At 42.3% G+C, this 21,430-nt stretch overlaps 2 protein-coding genes across 3 annotated transcripts; both read left to right on the forward strand.

The window, feature by feature from the left end:
* The first annotated feature begins 1,031 nt into the window (after positions 1-1,031).
* On the forward strand, positions 1,032-6,532 carry LOC149288918 (acetyl-CoA acetyltransferase A, mitochondrial). Of its 2 annotated transcripts, none has more exons than XM_089491254.1 (9): positions 1,032-1,110; positions 1,597-1,697; positions 3,066-3,209; positions 3,928-4,078; positions 4,325-4,420; positions 4,910-5,023; positions 5,624-5,688; positions 6,043-6,202; positions 6,387-6,532. In XM_089491254.1, the coding sequence occupies exons 1-9, from the start codon at positions 1,047-1,049 to the stop codon at positions 6,530-6,532; spliced, it is 1,041 nt and encodes a 346-aa protein (XP_089347380.1). In that variant the 5' UTR covers positions 1,032-1,046. The 2 variants fall into 2 exon arrangements, with proteins under 2 accessions (XP_089347380.1, XP_089347378.1); XM_089491252.1 differs by having other exon boundaries at positions 1,047-1,110; positions 6,043-6,200; positions 6,412-6,532.
* Positions 6,533-10,761: 4,229 nt separating this feature from the next.
* On the forward strand, positions 10,762-20,930 carry LOC149288919 (palmitoyltransferase ZDHHC20-B-like). Its single transcript, XM_089491181.1, has 12 exons — positions 10,762-10,870; positions 11,509-11,535; positions 14,784-14,878; positions 15,587-15,707; positions 16,069-16,138; positions 16,928-16,960; positions 17,044-17,164; positions 17,389-17,435; positions 17,579-17,761; positions 17,888-18,005; positions 18,989-19,070; positions 20,863-20,930. The coding sequence occupies exons 1-12, from the start codon at positions 10,762-10,764 to the stop codon at positions 20,928-20,930; spliced, it is 1,074 nt and encodes a 357-aa protein (XP_089347307.1).
* Positions 20,931-21,430: the final 500 nt, after the last annotated feature.

Genomic DNA, 21,430 nt, shown 5'->3' on the forward strand with positions numbered 1-21,430 from the left:
AATTAAATCTTAGAGAAAACGTGTATTTTTTTTTAAATTATTTTTTAGGGAAATATCCTAGATGTGGGGGTGGGGTATTTTTTATTATTTTTTTGTAGCACATGTCTGATTTATAGTATGCACCATTACCAAGTCTTCATACTGTTGTCTCATTTACAGGTTTATGTACACAGAAGCTATTCATCACGCTCTCTAAATGTAAGTTTAACCCCATAAATGCAGTGCGGCTATAAGTGATTCTTCTCTGTGCTGCACAGGCCACCGGATGCCGTAAGTGCGGCTGGATACACGCAGCACTGTTGTGTGTGTGTGTGTGTGTGTGTGGCGCTGTTGACCAGTGGCCGAATGGCCAGTCCAGGCCTGATTATTCGTTGTCATTTCATTACGGTATATGCTTTGTAGACAAAAGCGTCCTCTGTCTATACTGAAATGTTTGTTTCTTCAGGCATATTATAGCCTGTGGCTTCGGAAAAATTGGTAGAACTGTGTGTGTGTGTGTGTATACACACACATACATAATTAGTGACACGATACAATGGTACTCTGTCCAGGAGTCTTTGCTCACACAGTCTTCCAGGTTGCAGAGACCGCTCAGACACAAGGAGGGTTAAATAAAAGGCTGTGTGTGTATTTCAACAAAACTTGATGTTCACTAAAAAAAAGATCTCTGTACTTTGAGGATCCTGCGGCGTGAAGGAGTTGGACGAGCTCTATAGTAATTTGGTGCTTTCATGTTTCTATCCAGGAAGTGGTAATAGGAAGTGCCGTCAGGACCCCAATCGGATCATTTCAGGGGACTTTGTCTTCATTGCCTGCGACTAAACTTGGCTCCGTAGCCATTAAAGCTGCCATAGAGAAAGCCGGTACGTTTGGGTTTGCTGTTGGTATGCTCTGCGCAGGCAGAACACCTGGAGGTACCGTGGGATTTAGATGCGAGCTTGTTGGCTGCTAGACGAATGACGACTTCTGAATATGTATCAGTTGCTTATATCATATAAACTCTTCATTGTACAGGCATCCCAGCAGATGAAGTGAAGGAAGTATACATGGGCAACGTGCTACAGGCAGGCCAAGGACAAGCACCCACCAGACAGGCGGCACTCGGCGCAGGTACTGATGTCTTCCTGAATCTTGTATACATTGAAAGTCATGGATCCCTCAATAGGTGACGGGACGGATCGGAAGCAGTTTTTTAAGGGACAGTGACCGCTTCTAGGCATTGACCTGTGTGACAGCGTGTACAGCATGAAGCTCTGTTATATGGGATTATGACCGGGTTGCCCACCTGGTGCTCTGCAGCCTTGCATCCCTCTACATTGTATTGCTTCACGGATGATGCAGAAAGTGGTTGTGTTCTGTGTGTGTGTGTGTGTGTGTGTGTGTGTGTGTATAGGATTTAGATCTTGAGATCTTAGTGTTCCTCCAGCTCATTCGGAGTACTTGGATAGCAAGTTGCTCTTGTCAAAGTCTAGGTCACATCTCGGATATAAGCGGATGATAAAATGAGGATGGGGAAAAATGTGTTGTTGGTCTGTATGTTTACACATTAGTGTTTACACGATCAGCGACATTCACAGTCCCTGTTATTTTCTGCAGGCCTGCCAATATCCACCCCAACCACCACCATCAACAAAGTATGTGCGTCAGGAATGAAGGCTGTCATGTTGGCTGCACAGAACCTCATGTGTGGGCACCAGGTCAGTTCTGTTGTGTGAGCGAGTGTCATGTAACGTTTCTAAAGATCGAATCATTCTCTGGCAACAGAAGCTCATCGGGATTAGACGGAACAACCTCGATGTCGCAGTGTCTGCGCAACAACAGGCTTACATGGCTCGCCAGCTTTCTATGATGTCGGAGCACATGTTTAGGACTTTAACAGGACACGGACACGCTTACTAAGCACCGATGACATTTACCACAGTGGGTTTTATTCATAAGAGGGCGCGTTTGTAGGATAGTTGCCGTCTCAATGTCCTCACTTCACTATTCATTAAGAAGCTCCAACCCCAGTCAACTTCTGCTCCAAGAATGGCTTGGCTGGCCCTGTATAATGCATAGTTAAATCAGTATGAGTTATTGAAACTACCTTGTTGATTGAGCTATACAATATGCATGGCCCACTCTTTTTCTTTTTAGAGGAAATGGCCCTTCATGATGCATAATACATTTGTTGAACCTCCAACTCTTCTGCCAACAGCCACCTCATGAGGTTGTAAGGGACATTAACCATATATATATAACCAACATAAACTGTTCCTATATAAATAAAACACAAACACCATGCTTGGATGAAACGGGCCGTGGCTTTTATTTAGTTTAACAAACATACAACTTCAAATGTAGCGAACTGATTTGCAACCATTGTAACAACATAATAAGCCCTTGGCACAAGCCCAGAGCATCCTACTTAAATCACTTAATCTTGCCAACCGCCATAAAAGCCAGCCGGCATAACTTAAACTTACAGTTCACCCCAAAGCTATAGGATAACTATACCCCGACAAAAGCCACGACAAAGAAGAGGATAAAATACAGGGAGGGTGGGAGGGCGCATCTTCATTAATTGCTCCATCGCTTCTTCAGCTTGTCAGCTTGGCCACTGCTCACCAGACTCAGAGGTCAGTGCAGTATCGGCTCTGCTGAAAGCCAGGTAAGTGAAATCAGTCCGTCAAAAACAGCCTATTTATAGGTGATTTTCCCGCCCATTGCGCTGCGCAAAGCACCCGCGAGGCAGGCACGCGGCCGCACGCGACACTTAAAAAACGCGGCAAAGCGCTAGCGCATGCGCAAACGCAAACAAAATTATATAAGCTTCACATTTTTTTTTTTATTATTGAATTACCTGACCCTTCAATGACCCCACAGCCTATACTTAGCTATTATAACAGTGACCTTTATTTGCCCCCACAACCTCATGCCGCCCTGCCCTATGGTTGCAGGCCTTATCAGTAACTGAGTTACCAAACTGAGAAACTAGCCAATGTTTTATACAAAATGTATGTGATAAAATATATATATACAGTGCCACGTTGCACCTATTAACTTGTGTATTCTGCTTCAAACAGGACGTGATGGTAGCCGGGGGCATGGAAAGCATGTCTAATGTGCCCTATTGCATGAGCAGAGGAGCCACACCGTACGGAGGAGTAAAACTGGAAGACTTGATCGTAAAAGACGGTCTGACGGATGTCTACAACAAAATCCACATGGTATGCTAGGTGATTGTTCAGAGATGGTGGCTTTAATACATACACTAGGAAGAGGTTGTCTACTGTAGCTTTTCAGGGTCTTTTCCTATAATGTGCATGAGATTTTCTTCCCGGTGTGTTTAACGTTTTGTACTGAACAACAAAAAAGAGGGTCATACAGTGTCCTATAACTGTTGCATCTCTAGGGTAATAGTTGTTACAGGGGAGCCACCACTTTTATATTTTTATTTTTTTTTTCTCCAATACTATTTTCAGCCAGCTGTATATTTCTTCTGTTATCTTGGTCTGGTCTACTAGACTAACATCCTGACTTTGTGTCTGCTGTAAATAAGACTGGCTTGGTTTTATCGCCCACCTGAACGCCCTAACTAATGAAAATCTGTGGGAAATGGGTTTGATTATCATTGCCATAAAGAATCGGCTCGTCAACGGCTTTTTGTGCCAGGAGAGTCATCCAAAATATCACATGACTGATGACAATGGCAGATTCGAGGGTAATAAAGAGTTACGTTTTTCCATGTGTAGGATTTCATTTTTCTTTGTTTGTGCCATGATTAGGAGTTTCAATCATATCCAGACCTCAGCGATATCCCAGGTTTTTTTATCCGCCTCAAACATTATTTGGATAGCCCTATTAACCTCTACCACCTCTGCTGAAAGGCTGTTCCACTCTTCCAGTACCACTTTCAGTAAAATAAAGTCTCTTATTTCTCTGCAGGGAAACTGCGCAGAAAACACAGCCAAGAAGTTTAACATTGCTCGTGAGGAGCAAGATAACTACGCCATCAGCTCTTATACCAGGAGTAAAGCCGCCTGGGCCGCTGGGCTACTAGCCAGTGAGATTGCGCCTGTGACCATTTCACAAAAAGGTGGATACCTCCACTGGATCTAAATTATTATTCTGCTAATTTAATAAATGGATACTAAACAATGCATTTAAATGTTTAGCGGGCAGCGGTATAACCATGGGGGGGGGGGTTGAGTTGGAAGGTAGACTTTTGTACAGTAACAGGAGATCCTGCTAAATGCTTGGAACAGCCTTCCAGGCGACGTGGTTCATCCATACGCCCCGAGACAAGCTTTTCTGTACAGTTTCCTGATGTCCTCTCTCATAGGTAAACCGGATGTTATAGTGCAAGAAGACGAGGAGTACAAGCGAGTTGACTTCAGTAAATTCCCAAAACTCAAGACTGTCTTCCAAAAGGACAATGGTGGGTATCGTGCTGCAGAAACTGGACGTTTGCGGAGAGTTAAACTTTGAAAGAGCCTCAGATCAGGTTTAACCCTTTGGGTGTATTGGGATCTGAATGGAGGAATAATAAAGAATGGTTGTGTCTAGCGTGTGCTGCTGAGAACTGGGTCCCCCGGGGGAATTCTGGAACACTGTCTTCAGGTTCCTTCTTAGGAGAATTGTCTGTCGTAGTCCTCAACAGCATGTCGGGCCACGTGGACTGTTTTGCTTCCTATAGTTTTTTTAGATATTCTTTCACCCATTTTAATTCTTCTGTTTTGCTGGGATTGAATCCTGCATTTGCCTCTCGTTATAATTTGTGTCTACTCCTCTCTCGTTCTGCTTCTTCATCTTTTTATCTAGGGTATGGTTTCTAGAATTCTACTTTTCCCAGTTGTATCTACAGGTTTTATGCAGATGTGTAACGGCTGGACCTGTCCTTACCTCTCCCGCTATGTGTCTTCCCTAGGTACCATCACAGCCGCCAACGCCAGCACGTTGAATGACGGAGCGGCTGCTTTGGTTCTTATGACGTCCGGAGCTGCAGAAAAGCTGAAAGTTAAACCTCTTGCTAGAATAGTGGGTAGGTAGATTTTATATCTCGCTCACTTTCGCCTTCAATTAAATAAAATCTATTTACAAATATGTCCAGGTTTGCTAGTGGCACATTGAGAACTTCCAGCTTAATGTCTTATACTAATATTTCACCCTCCGATCCTCCGCGTATCGTGGAGCCTTAGTCTACGGCTGATGAATAAGATGCAATCTAGAACATGTTGTTCTAATTAAGCTCTTCACTGCTTAGTGAATCTCCCCTTACACAGGTTTTCCAGGTGAAATTGATAATATAAAGTTTTTCAGTTACTTGTTTATAATAGTTTTATGATGGTTTGTGTGTAAACGCAACATGTTCTGTGCCAATTTACTCTTTAACATTCTGCCTCTTAGCACTTTATTTCTCTACTTACCTAGATTTGGGTTGAAGATTCCAGATTATTAGTTTTACCCAACTGTATTGGACGAGGGGGTGGCCCTTAGACCAAATAATTCTACTACTGTTGTACCAAGTGGACTCTTACCGTATTTTGTTATCAATTTAGATGTTTTATTCCATGAAATATCCAGTTAAGCAGTAGAGTAGTAAAGCGTTTTCAGGATATATCATTACTCTTGTATCGTACAGCTTTTGCAGACTCTGCTGTGGACCCCATTGACTTCCCCATTGCTCCTGCCTATGCGATACCCAAGGTAGGAAACTGCAACTTTAGAACTAGAAATTGAATATACTGACATTTTTCTTCTACTAGCAAAGTCTCTATGTAGTTAGTCTTTCGCTTGCTGGTTTTATTATATTAGTGTGTTCCCAGACCTACCTACCATGCACCACTCATCACAGAAGAATGTGTTGCACATGTGTGTTTTCTACATTATTTGTGTTGCACGTGTAGCCATAATCTAGAACTAAAGATTATCTGCGGTTTATATTATTTTCCTACCTGACATAGACTGTCATCCACTGGTTTTCTTGCCAAAATACTCCCCTCCCTCAATGAAGGGTTTTATTTATTTTATTTGCGTGCGTTTGTATTCTTTTGTTTGTAGGTTCTGAGTCAGGCTGGATTGAAGAAAGAAGACATTGCTATGTGGGAAATCAATGAAGCGTTTAGCGTTGTTGTTCTGGCCAATATCAAAATGCTGGAGATTGACCCAGCAAAAGTCAACATTAATGGAGGCGCCGTGTCCCTCGGGCATCCCATAGGGTAAGTAAAGACCGAATAAATGAAAATTTAGTGATGACTTAAGGGCTGAATATGTGTGTGGATTAAATTGTGATGCATCATAGAAACAGAATTTGACGGCAGATAAGAACTTTTTTAAAATCTTTTTTTTTTTTTTTACTGTCTCACCCTCTGTGTTGGGGGGGGGGGATATACTCTAACTTTTAATATGCTTTCTGTCCTCTTTATTCAGGATGTCGGGTGCCAGAATTATTGGTCATATGGCTCATGCATTGAAGAAGGGGCAGTTTGGACTGGCTGGAATCTGTAATGGCGGAGGTGGCGCATCTGCAGTCCTGATTGAGAAGCTGTAGGCGCCGCTTGCTTAAAGCTTGTAGTATTTGGAGGATAGTGCTGTCTCATCCAGTGCCCTCACCTATTAATATACTTTAATGTCTGTTACACCTGATGCTTTACTTGTTGAATATACCGTATTTTATATCGCGTGGCTACCTGGGATTACCTCTCTAAAAATTCTGATTTACAAAAACTAATGCTGAATTTTTTTTTATATAAAAACAATAAATATTCTAACTGAAAGAGGTGCGAAGGACCCTGTAGATCCACTTAAATCTCTTATGGTACAGAGCCAACTGAATGAAATCTCTGGGAAGCTACATCATTAACTGTTTAATGACAGCACAATAAATCTGATTATTTTTGGAAAAAACAAACCAACCATGGAATTTGTTCACAAGGGTGTAGCTCATACACTTTCTGTCTATTCTGTTACAATCTTTCATTCTTTATCTGCCAAATCAACTTTTTTTTGCAGTTTTATAAACTAAATAACCACATATAATGCTGTTTAGACTTCTCCCAATGAAGTTATTGTTGCCCTGTTAATGTACTGATCTTGCGGAGAAGAGAGAGAACTTCACGAAATTGATTTGCAAGTTTCTGCTGCAAGAATTCCAACTCTATTCACTAAAGGGAGAGTTGGCAGGAGATTGTGCTTTCAACTCCCTCCATGCACTACGAAGGACCAACTCTGCCAGGTTTCTCCAACAAGAAAGCCTGATCTGATAAACATCATCTTTATCTCAGGTTTGGTGATAAATATAACAGTCTCCGCCATTCCATCGTGAAACAAACTGCAGTGCCGCTTGACTCCACCAGATTTAATTGTGTTAGCCTGTTACACGTTCATGATATTGGCACGGATGAGAGACAAGAAAAAATGTCGGTGCGCTAAGCTAGTCACAGGCTCAAATAATACAAATGTATAATACGAGGCCTACCAAACAGGTGTAAGCATGCTGCAAAAACAGTGTATTGGCTGTACAATGTATACAAAAAACAAAAACTGTCTGCGCTTCTTACCCTAATAAAGTTGGCAACAAATATATAAACATAATATAAATGAGAGGTTTTGGTTATATGAATTGGCCAAAGCATAATTAAGCTCACCCGCCACGTCAAGGCACACTCTCAATAGGGTGAGAACCTACGCTCACCTCCTACATAGTGGGCACACAAAGCAGTTTATACTGCTACCAAACTTGCCAACTTTATTAGGGTAAGAAGCACAGACAGTTTTTGTTTTTTGTATATACTGATGAGAGACAACCCAGAAGGGAAGCGCTGGAGTATACTGTCCCACACCACCAAAGTGTATGTATGCACTCAGTATACCAAGCGCAGTACACTTAGAGGCACTTTCACCGAAAGAAATGAACCATTGGAGACAAGCACTTGTTCTCAAGGATATTAAATATTTAGGGATGATAGATCAAAAATGTCTTTCCTGGCACATGTATATTACATATATTTATATAGCACCAGCCGATTCCCTGGCGCTGTTACAATAAGGGAGAGTGAAAAGACTATATAATAACATTAACCCCTTAACAACCAGTAACGTGCCAGGAACGTCACAGAAAAAAAAGGCACTTAACGACCAATGACGTGCCTGGAACTTAATGGCATTAAGCAGGATTAGAAAGTGATCTATGATCAATAAACGGTGTTGCTGTAATGCGTCAATGTCGAGGCATTCAGCGACACCAAAATCGGCCCTGTGTGGCCCCTCCCCGGGTTATCGACATCTGCCATATACTATGGCTGTATGGCGGCGGACATCCATTCTATCAATGATTGCTTTCTAAGCTTCAATTGTGTAGCTGAAATGCCTCAACAGCGAGACAGTCAGTGACACCAAACACCGACCCCCGGATTCCACTACAACAGATTTTGCCTCTTGCAAGATGGCGGTGTCCTTTAAAAAAAAATAAAAACATTTCCAAGAGGGTCTCTCCACAATGTGATTAGTAAAACATTTTAGAAAATAATTAACAAAAAGGGAAAAAAACTAAAATAGCTAAAAATATATTATACAGTAATGTCACTATCAGGGGACCCATCAAGTTCCAACAAATTATGAAATAAATAAAAAGTTTATTTTTATGAGAAATCCTGAAATGGAAAGAGTTTAAATACTAGCATTTCAACTACCAAAGGGGTCTACTAAAAAAAAAAAAGAATGGTTTGATGGGGTAAATTGGAGTGACCAGGTTCAAAGATGTCCCAAATAGGGCATAGCCACAGACTGACCAAAATGGAAAATGTGGCCTTTTAGCCCCAAACAACCAGACAAACCCATGCATGGGTGGTGTCGCTGTACTCAAGAGATGTTGCTGAACACATATTGGGGTGTTTGACATTGACATATACCAGGAGCTATAAATTCACACCTGAAGTACAATGTGTGTGTGATTAAAAAACCCCCCACCAAATAAATTACTACCACAAAGTTTGACAAAGGGTGGTAGTATAATGAGTGCATGGAATGGGTTAAAATACTAGTATTTGAAATACTCTGGGGTGTCTAGTTTTCAAAAATATATGGTTTGATGGGGGTAAATTGCATTGGCCGACTTCAAAGATACCCGAAATTGTACATGGGGCTGCATTACCAGATTTTGAAAAAAAACACGCCACTTGTACTTATTGCCCTATAACCATACCTGGGAACTCTTCGGGTTTGCCCGGAGAATCCTGGGTGTAGCACCGCTTCTCCGGGTCAATACCTGAATCCTCTGGGTTGCGGGGTCTTGACACGCCCCGTCCATTTTCCATTTAAATGGGGGTGTTTCCCTCTGACATCGGTGGAAACACCCACTGACATGAGCAGGACCACCCACTGACGCCAGGGGAACTCCCACTAACATCACGAAGGGTACAAAAAAATAAAAAAACCATCCTGTCATTAAGGGGTTAAAACATGTTAAAACATACTGGCTCAAAAGGAGAAGAGGATCAGCTTACAATCTAATTTTTACATGTTGCGGAACAGAACCTATAACATTCTTCCCCCATAACTGGGAAATGGATTCCCTTCTACTTTATGCATCCAGCGTTCTGCATGTAAGCGCTATAGGCGCAGGTTAGCAACATGTAAAAAATATACGTGTCCAGTGTTCCCTCTAAGCTGTGCGCTTGTGCGCGCGCACATAGCATTTTAAGAGAGCGCACACGTCCAAAAATTGTGCGCACAACAGTTTTTCCCAATAAAAAAAAATATATATTATTTTTTTTGATACTTTATGCCGCACGGATATTGTGCGCACATAATTTTGGCTCTGGGAAAATTTTTGCACAAGAGAAATTTTCTGCGCACGCCACCTAAGAAAAATTAGATGGAACATTGTATGTGTCCTGGAAAAAATGGCTAATATGGCAACAGCTTATGTTACTCTTATTGGCTATTATAGTCTCCATTCACATAACACTTGATCTAAGCCTTATAAACCCATTGTACAGCGCTATGGAATATGATGGCGCCATATAAAACAATAAATAGTAATAATAAGAATATACATTGTTTCCTCTTGCAGCTCTCTGAGTGTGTATATATTATATATATATATATATATACACACTATTGTTTAAAAGAGTGAGGTCACTTTACTTGTTTTTGAAAGAAAAGCAATTTTTGTCCATTAAAATAATGTGAAATGGATGAGAAATACAGCGCAGACGTTGTAGCTGGAAACGACTGATTTTTAATGGAATATATTCATAGGCACACAGAGGCCCTTTATCACTCCCATCACTCCTGTGTTCCAATGACACATTGTGTTCTCTTAAAAGGATAACTGATCGTTGGAAAACCCTTTAGCATTTTTTTTACAGCTAGAAGTTTCTATGACCCCAAACTTTTCAACAGTAGTGTGTGTGTTGTATGAAAGCACTTGGCAATGTGTGCTCTTTAAGAGCTGTAATGTCTCCCAATGGCAACAATTTATATCTTATTCTATTTTCATCCTCCTGCCAATTACAGCTGAACATTTCTGTAATTATATAAATATATATATAACATAGATAGATATATTTTTATAGTATTTTATAGTATTATATATACGGTTATAAAACATATATATATCAGCATACTGGGTCCCTGAAAGAGCCTTCTGTGACGCGCCAGCTCTGTGAGGTAAGGAGGGCGTGGTCACAGTAGGCGTGCCCTTTGTGACGTAATAGAGCTTTATCCCAGCCCCAGTGACTGCGGTGTGTCAGTTGTCTTGATTGTGGTAACGCGATCATGGCGTCTTCTCACTTTCTCCTGCGATTAGTGAGCTGGATCCCTGTGCTCTTCATCATGGCGAACGTGTGCGCTTCGTACTACGGGTTCGTGGTGAAGCTTTGCATTTGTAAGTAACCATAAATCCGTCCCTCTACGCCCACTAACCCGCCCACCAACACGCCCTCTCCGCCCACTAATCCAGTCCCAGCTCTGTCCACTAGCACCGCTGCGCCCCTTATCCCGTACACAGGTTGTTTTAATCCCCTCTATAGAAGGGCTATGCAGCCAGGAGCTTTCCTTGGATATGTAAAGGCAGGCTGAGGGTCCTGGGAGTTGTGAAGCTACCTGCCGATTACCTCTGGTTATTGGTGGGATACAGGGGGTCTGCTCTGTAATCTCTAAACGGAGTCCTCTGTCTCCGATCATTCAATCTGTATTTGGGTTTGTATTGAATTCCCAATAGAATGCAGCAGCTATCCCTAACAAGCAGATCTGGTGCTTAAAGTAGTGCAGTCTCCATAGCAACAACCAGACGGGTCCTGTCTCAGCCCAATACATGTGAGGCTTGGTCCCGCGTCACATCACCCATTCATTGTCTGTTCTAGTGATAGTAGTATATAATAACGTAGGATGACGTATACGGCGTGTGTATGACGTATACGGCGTGTATATGATGTATAGTGACAGATACGTGGGGATGGGAGCAGTTTGTTGGCATTAAGGAGATTCTGTGACTGTTTATTAACTATTTCTTTTCTCTTGTAGTTACTGTAACATCAACCATTGAAAAGGGTAAATATTTTTGTCTCTCGTGCTCAGAGCCGCTCACACCGAGTTTCATTTAGTCTGAAGTTTCAGCGTTTGGGTTCATGTGATGTTTAACGAATTGTCCAGCTTTATTCTCAATTACAAAGGGCCTGTGTGTATGTTTGTGTGTATCTAATGTGTGTATGTGTGCAGGCCCGGACTGGGACAAAAAATAGGCCCGGGCATTTAAGCCTGAGCAGCCCATATTTATTTATTTATTTATTTATTTATTTATTTATTGTTAAAGCCCACCCTTCATGTACCATCTTTGCATTTAATCATTCACACAAATCATTAACACATTCATTAATGCAGTCTCACAAATCATTCAAGCAATTCATCCACACATGAATTCATTAATTGTCATACGGATTCACACAATTCATCCACACATTTATTCATTCTCATACGCATTCACACTACCCCCTCTCATCATCTTATCTGCCCCTTCTCACTATGTTCCCCCTTTTCACTATGTAACCCCCTTCCCCACTTCTCAATATGTACCGCCTCTATCTATCCCCTCTCCCCCTTTCTCACTACCTAACCCCCCTCTGCCCCTTCTCACTGCAGCCCCTTCTCACTGCAGCCCCTTCCCTCACCCTACTTACCTTGTTGCCAGAGCAAGCAGTAACTGCGACCGCGCCTGTGGCAGGGCAGGATTGACTTAGGGGCTGATGGAGCTGCAGCTCCAGGCTCCTACCTTAAAATAGGCCCAGTCAGGACCGGACTGACTGGGCCTATATGGCCGCATTAAGGCAGAGCCCCTTAAGCCCGCCTCAACTGCAACCGGGTCCGCCACTCTAAGGCAGAGCCGGCCTTAGGTGTTCTGGCGCCCTGTGCGGACTACTCCTCTGGTGCCCCCCATCCCAAAAAAAGGAAGGAATAAAAACTTGTAACAAAACTCCCCTTTCTCACTATCTATCCCCCTGTATCACTATCTACCACCTCTGCCTCTTCTCACTGTTATCATTATATACTGAGGCAGACATTGACGGTGGTGCAGCATAATACTTATCACTATATACTGAGGCAGAAATTGACGGTGGTACAGCATAACACCTACCACTATATACTGAGGCAGACAATGACGGTGGTACAGCATAACACCTATCACGATATACTGAGGCACACATTGACAGTGGTACAGCATAATCCCTATCACTATACATTGAGCCAGACATTGACAATAGTGCAGCATAACCCCAATCACTATATACTACGCCAAACATTGATGTGGTGTAGGCCTACCACTTCATTGTCTGGCTTAGTAGTAGGGATGCACCGAAACGAATTCTGGACTGAAACCGAAAATGCAGCATTTACCTGGCCAAAACCAAATATGACCCTCCCACACCATAAAAAAATCTAACACTTTTATTTAAAGTAAGTAACACACCAAAATAGGACAAAACAATTAAAAAACAATATTATATGTATATATATATATATATATATATATATATATGATTGTTAACAGCAATCACATTCCTATCATGCCCAGGCATACCCAGATTCCAGGATGTACTCGCAGACTTGGCATGATAGGAGTATGATTGCCCTATCTACCCCTTCTCACTCCCTTCTGCCCCTTCTCACTCCCTTCTCCCCTATCTACCCCCTTTCCCCCGTCTCACGCCCTTCTCCCTATCTACCCCCTCCTATCTACCCTCTCCCTCTTTGAAGTTCACTTACCTTTCAGGAGTCCTGCGGTGAGGGTGCAAGGCCTCTGCCTCCCAGCTCTGCCACTGTATGGAACAGTATAGAGTGATGGGAGTTATGATGTACTTTTAGAGCATAATTAGATCATGAAAAAGACATTGGAAATGGTACAGCATAACACCCATCACTCTCACACACTTACCAATCCACACGTATATACCAATCCACACGTATATACCAATCCACACGTATATACCAATCCACACGTATATACCAATCCACACGTATATACCAATCCACACGTATATACCAATCCACACATATACACCAATCCACACATATATACCAATCCACACATATATACTAATCCACTCTCACTGAATATTTTCCTACCTTTCCTCCTTACAGCTCCTTTTCCTCCTCTTCTTCAGTTCTTGTGTCTTCTCTGTCTTCTTCCGGTTCAGAGGGCACGGACAGCGGTGGGCGCGGCTTCAGTGTTGTGCGCCGGGATCTGTCAACAAACCCCGGCGCACAGCAGCTGTTGCCGCGCGGATCACAAGGGAGCGGTATCGGAGGTCTTTAGCAGACCTCCGGCTCCCTTGAGTGATTTTAAGCCGGGTTGAACCCGGCTTAAAATCACTCAAGGGAACCGGAGGTCTGTTAAAGACCTCCGATACCGCTCCCTTGCGAGCCTGCTCCTCCAGCGGCGGACATTACTGTCCGTCTCTGGAGGGGTGCCGGGTGCCGCAAGTTGGCACCCCCTGATGAGCGGCACCCGGTGCGGACCGCCCCCCGCCCCCTAGAGTGTGACGCCCTGTGCGGTCGCACACCCCAAAGGCCGGTCCTGCTCTAAGGGGCCGGGAAGCCCCCACCAGGGCCGGCCTTAGGGGTCTGCGGCCGCACAGGGTTTAAATTAAAACATCAGGGTTTTTTTTCAACTTTATTTAACATCCTCCATGTTAAATAAAGTTAAAAAAAAAACTTTATTTAACATGGAGGATGTTAAATAAAGTTAAAAAAACCCCGATATTTTAATTTAAACCCTGTGCGGACGCAGACCCGTAAGGCCGGCCTTGGTGGGGACTTCCCGGCCTCTTAGAGTGGCAGACCCGGTCGCAGTTGCGGCGGGCTTAAGGGGCAGGTGCCCCTTATGCCCTGGGTTAATGCGGCCGTAGGTAGGGTAGGGGCCTGGAGCTGCAGCTCCATCAGCCCCTAAGTCAATGCGGCCCTGCCGTGGCCCGGCCCACCGGGCAAACGCCCGGTGTGCCCGATGGCCAGTCCGGGCCTGTATGTGTGTATATACCGGTATATGTGTGTATCAAATCTGTGTGCATGTCTGTGTATGTATATACGGTATATCAATGTATCTGTGAGTATGTATATATTTATATATATATCTGTATGTATATATAAATGTATCTGTAAGTATATATATAATGTGTGTGTGTGTATATATATATATATATATATATATATATATACACACATTTATCTGTGTGTTTATTACTCAGTGTGAAGTCTGATTGCTCTTGTATTGTAACTCTATGCATTTGTTTCTTTCTTTTATACAGCTGTATATCTGGTGATTTATCACCTGCTATTTATCATGTTCCTCTGGTCATACTTGAGGACGATATATTCCTCCCAGGCCAGTCCATCGGAAAAGGTAAACATCAGGAGCTTCAGTAATGTCACTTTCCTGCGACTCCTGCCGTTCACGTTATATTTTACCAATGTTCTTCTAGCGGCTCTGCTGAATGTAGCACTTTAATAACTAAACGGCGCGTTGGACACATCATCGCTAGTACTGTCGGATCCCAGGAATAATTCCTTAATCATGCAAAGTCTTGTCATATTCCTAATTATTCAGGGGAAACATAATTGTCATGGGTCAGAAAAGCAAGACACTCATAGGCTGTTGCCATGGAAATGGGAAAACATTGTGCCTGTGCCATTTTTATATGATTAACCCTTCTAAGGAAAGCACCGTGTACGAGCGGCCCAGTCCAGGGTATTCATTCATCCTTCGGTATCAGCCACTTTCTGTATATGGCGTCTCTCTTAAAAATGTTACCCACCTGATGGCTCGTATATAGATTTTCCATTTAGCCGTTTACCCTTCTCCTCCTCTGCCTGGACATTTGACGGACTATAACTTGCTTCCCAAATACAATTTAAATTTCTGCCGTATTTAAGCCTTACAATATAAATAGCAGCGTGTTTGGGGCATAATTCACTAAGTGGTGTAACATGTTCATAAACAGTTATATTGTTAACATATTGGCAGGAAATCCTCCAGTTTTGCTTGGATTCTTTGGAATATTTCTTTACAAATCACCAATCTTCATCTTATTTCTTTTACTATCTCTTACAGTTTCGCTTATCCAAATCGGACAAGGAGCAATATGAGAAGGAAGGCAAACCAGAGATTAAGCAGGAGATACTGGAGCGGGCAGCTAAAGATTTGCCAATCTTAACAAGAACTCAGAACAATGGTACCTACCGCCACTTCTTCTTTCTTTGAGTGATTTAATACTTGGATACTAACCATACCATGGAAAGCCATGTCAAGGCTGATCCGGATCATGTGCCAAGTCGAGTCTGACTCAGACGAAGCCGAAAAATAAAGGAGGAAATAAAGCCAATTCTGTATCAGCTCGCACTCCTTGACTAGCTGAGCCAGATTGTCAAGGAGTGGTAGGAAGCTACATACTTCCCATGACATGGACTATATACTATTTATTTACTGCATTCACTGCGCTAATCCGCTTTCAGTATATACCTCTGCTCTTTGAGACTATAGAGGTGAAATGTCTTTTTTCTAAAAAATGCCCCCTCCCTCTTTTTGTGCCGCAGATATCCGGTATTGTGACCACTGCAAGCTGATAAAACCCGACCGCTGTCACCATTGTTCAACTTGTGGGAAGTAAGCCTGTTTCTTTTTTTTCTTAGATTCCATAATATGAAACACACATGCATCCTATTCACATAACCATTTAAACAAACTACACTGATGGGAATTTGGAAACACATTTTCACTGCAGCACCTGTGTATTTTCATGTTAAGGTTGTTTTGATGGGTCCATTCGAATGGACGTCTCCATACTTGAGATAAATTCTTAATATTCATTTGTACCCAAAAGTTTTGGAGTAAACATTATCTGCTTGATTTAAAATAAAAACATTTTATCCTGAATGTTGTTTCTGGTGATGTCAGGACTAACACTGCTGGCAGAGAAAGCCCGAACACAAGATCAGGCATTCTCCAATATTCTGAGGTAACCAGCGCTCGCACTGAGCGCCATTGCACTGGATCAGTGAGCAGGAAGCTAGCGATGCTTACTCCTGCTAACAGGGAAGAGCTCAGGCTCTCTAATTGACACCCTGATCAACTAGGGGGGGAAATGTCTGCACCGGTGCAAAAAAAGCATATTACAAACTATTAATTCCTTAGTCACCCAGGGTGTGTTTCAGAGGATGTAATAGTGCATATTAAGGGTAACCAAGGTGATAAGGAGTATCGAGGGATTATTTTAGGCTGCAGATCTGTCATGAGGTATGACTCTGACCTCTTCCTCAGAGAAAATGTGATAAAATTGGCTTGTGCTTCATTAATTCCTGTGAAAACACCCCAATATACTGCCATCTCTTTCCATGTGCATTTATATGTCTGATTTTTTTGTTGTAATCTCACATTTGATGTGTCTCTTTTTAGATGTGTTCTGAAGATGGATCATCACTGTCCATGGTATGTGTTCGATAAGCTTTGTCATTAACACAACATTTTGTTTGTTGGCTTTTCATGTCCTAAACCTAAGATTTTTGTTGTAGGGCCAACAACTGTATCGGCTTTTCAAATTACAAATTCTTCCTGCTGTTCTTGATGTACGGCTCTCTGTACTGCCTGTTTATTTGCGCAACAACGCTGCAATATGTCCTGAAGTTTTGGACGGTATGTATTATTTAATCTTTTTTTAAATTATCAAGATATTTAGTAGAATTGGTAGGTAATTTGTATTTCATTCTTCTTGCTATAAATAAATTCTTTGTAGTTTTAGGATACATGTCTGTTTGTTCTCCCATTTCATTTATTGCTCTTCCTTTTTCCCTGCTTTAGTCTAGACTCTAATCTCTGTGTGACGTGATTACATGGTTAATACTTTATTCCTTCTACAGGATAACACGGATACTACCGAGAGCCAACTGTCAACCATGTTATTTATGTCAGTCATCTTCTTGATCGCCTTAATAATTCTGTTTTCCTGTCATTGTTGGTTCATCATAAAGAATCAATCAACCATCGGTAACGTATTATTTGCTTTTTCTCTAACATGAACAAAATAACAATTGGTCTTTTTTGGATCAGATACCTGATTTATGTGTCTGAGACGGAAAAAGCAGACATCGAGATGTTTAGCACAGCCTGTAGGTCCTATGGAAATGGTCACATACGCCACATAGTGCTTTTCTGTTCCGGATCTAGTCTGCTGTATAATACGGGTCCGTCTACTACTGACCAGCCCAGAGTAACCAGCAACAAAGGCCCTCGGTACACAGGAATTTATGGTTTTAGTTTGAATAAACACAGAAGGCGTATTCTGGTATCGCAATTCCATTTTCCATTTGGTTGGCCGATGTTTTTTAGTATGATTTATTTACTATTTGTATGTTTTAGAGGCATCCTCACCTCAGGGCGTGGGAGAAAAGGACAGATATTCCTTGGGCTTCAGGAAGAACGTGAAGGAAGTTTTCGGAGATCAAAAGCTGTGTTGGCTGTTACCTGTTTTTACAAGGTACGATTACATATTTTCTTCCCAGGACAGAGATTATTTGTATTTACAGACTGGGCCACACTTTATAGAATTCCCTGCTCGGTACCGCCAGCTGGTTTAGTTCTAAATGATATCACGGCGTCCAAAATGCAGATAAGTAACGCCACCTTCAGAACATTACTATCCTGAGCTGCATTTTTGTCCCTCGTTCATAAAACATGTTATTTCTCTCCCTTCTCATCAAGCAGGGGCTGCCAGTAGTTTATTTTAGTCATGGGTCCGTTTATTGGACATCTGTTGTACAGCGCTACGGAATTTCATGGCGCTATATATAATAATAATAATCTGCCCAGCAGTCACATTAGTCGGGGGTCGCTGTGATTCCATCCGTATATTTCTTGGGTTTTCCTCGCTGAAGTGGTGGAAGTTTTGGCTGCTCAGGCTTTGTATCGCCGCTGTATGTTGAGTTATCTCGTTCTCTTCTCTTACAGTACGGGAGATGGCTGCTCTTTTCCAACTCGCGTTGTTTCAGGGGACCCTGAACAAAACGCTGGCATAAACCAGAGCGACATCGCCAAACAGTACGTATCCTTTATGTGTCTTTGCCTTTTCCATTATAAGACTGATGAAATGATATGAATTGCACCGCGTTTATACAGACTGTAGGGAGAAAAACCAGAGTTTTAGGTATTGAAAGCTCCATCAGTGTAGTGATTTTTACAAACATGCCAAAGAATTGCGATTTAGAGCATCTGCATTATTCCTGGTGTTTTGGCATTTCTAGCATTTCATCCCATTAGCAGTAGAGATAAATCTGCAGCTTGTTATTATGCAATTTGTTTTTATTTCTTTGTAAATTAGCAGTTTATTGCGTGTTATGTAGCGTGTCGATAGTCCGTGTGTGCGTGTACACAAGTGAAGTGGCACAATATTGCCTCCTTTATCCGGTCTTTTTGGATAAAATACCTAAACTGTATAAAAATCCCATATTTCTTTGTTTGCAGTTGAGGCTTTCTCTGCCAGATCTCTCCGTGAGTCCCAGAACCTCGTGTCGGGAAGTGAGGCTGGATGAACTAGGACGGAAAGGTAAGGTTTCTTTCTTTCTTTGGGATACACAGATAGATCTCAATAAATCATCTTTTCCAAAGGGATCCTTATTGCACTGGGGACATTGTCCAAAATAATTTTCTTAAAAGACAAACCCCTATATCGTTTCGCCGTACCACTACCAGCCTCTTCCAAATTTAAAATTTCCTTTCGAACTGCATTCCCAAACTGTCACACGCGGGACCCCCCAATGCACGGCGCCAGCAGTTAGTGGGACACGCAGACTGCTGCAGTTCTAGCAATTGTACAAACCAATGATGAATGCCGTGTTCTTTATCGCCTTAATGATTCTGTTTTCGTCTCATTGTTGGCTCATCATGAAGCATCGATCAAACATCAGTAACGTATTTACAGACTGGGCCACACTTTATAGAATTCCCTGCTCGGTACCGACAGCTGGTTTAGTTCTAAATGATATCACGGCGTCCAAAATGCAGATAAGTAACGCCACCTTCAGAACATTACTATCCTGAGCTGCATTTTTGTCCCTCGTCCATAAAACATGTTATTTCTCTCCCTTCTCATCAAGCAGGGTGTGATGCATCGTCCTGTGCCCCAGACTGGACACATCCGCCCGTCAGCTCCTTCCCGAAGAAAGCAGTCACAGACCAGCACTTCCCTCAATCATGAGACAGGACTTCATGCTTTGAGGTTAAAACAGAACTCTCTTTATTACAAACACACAGAACTTATATACAATCTCCATTCACTGTGCACCAAACCCAACCCCCAATCCTATCAGACACATCCTATCACAAATCCCATCAGCCACATCCCCTCACAAATCCCATCGGTATAGAGGGGATGTATCAGGTGAGGGGATTAAGGGATACAATGGGTTCCCCCACCTTTGTTATCCCCCCTGTAGTGCGGGTGCCGTCTGGGCAGACAGGGCTGTGCTGGCTGATTAAGAGCCCCAGCCAGATTATAGGATCGTCTCTTTGAAGGCTGAAGCTGCAGCCACATTCAAACAGGGTACAAATAAATATAATAATAATAATAACAGTGAAGATCAGACAGGGTTCTTCACACAGGGGCTGCCAGTAATTTATTTTAGAAATGGGTCCGTTTATCGCAGATCTGCCCAGCAGTCACATTAGTCGGGGGCCGCTGTGATTCCATCCGTATATTTCATGGGTTTTCCTCGCTGAAGTGGTGGAAGTTTTGGCTGCTCAGGCTTTGTATCGCCGCTGTATGTTGAGTTATCTCGTTCTCTTCTCTTACAGTACGGGAGATGGCTGCTCTTTTCCAACTCGCGTTGTTTCAGGGGACCCTGAACAAAACGCTGGCATAAACCAGAGCGACATCGCCAAGCAGTACGTATCCTTTATGTGTCTTTGCCTTTTCCATTATAAGACTGATGAAATGTCAAACACTTAATTATACGTTAATAAAAAGTCACCGCAGTGTGGGGTATTTTGTGCTTCTGTATCGAGGTGAAATGATATGAATTGCACCGCGTTTATACAGACTGTAGGGAGAAAAAACAGAGTTTTAGGTATTGAAACCCCCATCAGTGTAGTGATTTTTACAAACATGCCAAAGAATTGCGATTTAGAGCATCTGCACTATTCCTGGTGTTTTGACATTTCTAGCATTTCATCCCATTAGCAGTAGAGATAAATCTGCAGCTTGTTATTATGCAATTTGTTTTTATTTCTTTGTAAATTAGCAGTTTATTGCGTGTTATGTAGCGTGTCGATAGTCGGCGTGTGCACAAGTGAGGTAGCATAATATTGCATCCTTTATTCTCATATTTCTTTGTTTGCAGTTAAGGCTTTCTCTGCCAGATCTCTCCGTGAGTCCCAGAACCTCGTGTCGGGAAGTGAGGCTGGATGAACTAGGACGGAAAGGTAAGGTTTCTTTCTTTCTTTCTTTGAGACACACAGATAGATCTAAATAAATCATCTTTTCCAAAGGGATCCTTATTGCACTGGGGACATTGTCCAAAATAAGTTTCTTAAAAACAAACCCCTATATCATTTAGCCGTACCACTACCAGCCTCTTCCAAATTTTACATTTCCTTTCGAACTGCATTCCCAAACTGTCACACGCGGGACCCCCCAATGCACGGCACCAGCAGTTAGTGGGACACGCAGACTGCTGCAGTTCTGGAAGTTGTACAAACCAATGATGAATGTTACATGACAGGGCTGCAAAAATCACAATGTATAGTTTCATTTTTATTTTATTTCTGAAAATGTATTTCATCTGTTTCTTTACACTTTAGTTAAACAGCGTATGGAGCCGTCACCATGTGGGTTTGTGGATATCATGTGCCTAGAAAGGGAAGACCATTCCTTCATATGCTTTGAAGCTAATCAGAACACACAGGCTC

The sequence above is a fragment of the Sceloporus occidentalis genome, unplaced genomic scaffold (assembly GCF_023333645.1).
Source record: "Sceloporus occidentalis isolate IW3139 unplaced genomic scaffold, rSceOcc1.0.p SCAF_49, whole genome shotgun sequence".
NCBI classification, from domain to species: Eukaryota; Metazoa; Chordata; class Lepidosauria; order Squamata; family Phrynosomatidae; genus Sceloporus; species Sceloporus occidentalis.

Bases quoted from the DNA above. Each gene is read 5' to 3' on its own strand.
- LOC149288918 (XM_089491254.1), top strand. From the start codon at position 1,047: ATGGGCAACGTGCTACAGGCAGGCCAAGGACAAGCACCCACCAGACAG. The intron at 5,689-6,042 runs GTAGGAAACTGC...TTTTGTTTGTAG, and splicing joins CTGCCTATGCGATACCCAAG to GTTCTGAGTCAGGCTGGATT. The intron at 6,203-6,386 runs AAGTAAAGACCG...TCTAACTTTTAA, and splicing joins CCTCGGGCATCCCATAGGGT to TATGCTTTCTGTCCTCTTTA.
- LOC149288919 (XM_089491181.1), top strand. From the start codon at position 10,762: ATGGCGTCTTCTCACTTTCTCCTGCGATTAGTGAGCTGGATCCCTGTG. The intron at 15,708-16,068 runs GTACCTACCGCC...TTTGTGCCGCAG, and splicing joins AACAAGAACTCAGAACAATG to ATATCCGGTATTGTGACCAC. The intron at 17,762-17,887 runs GTACACAGGAAT...TGTATGTTTTAG, and splicing joins ACCAGCAACAAAGGCCCTCG to AGGCATCCTCACCTCAGGGC.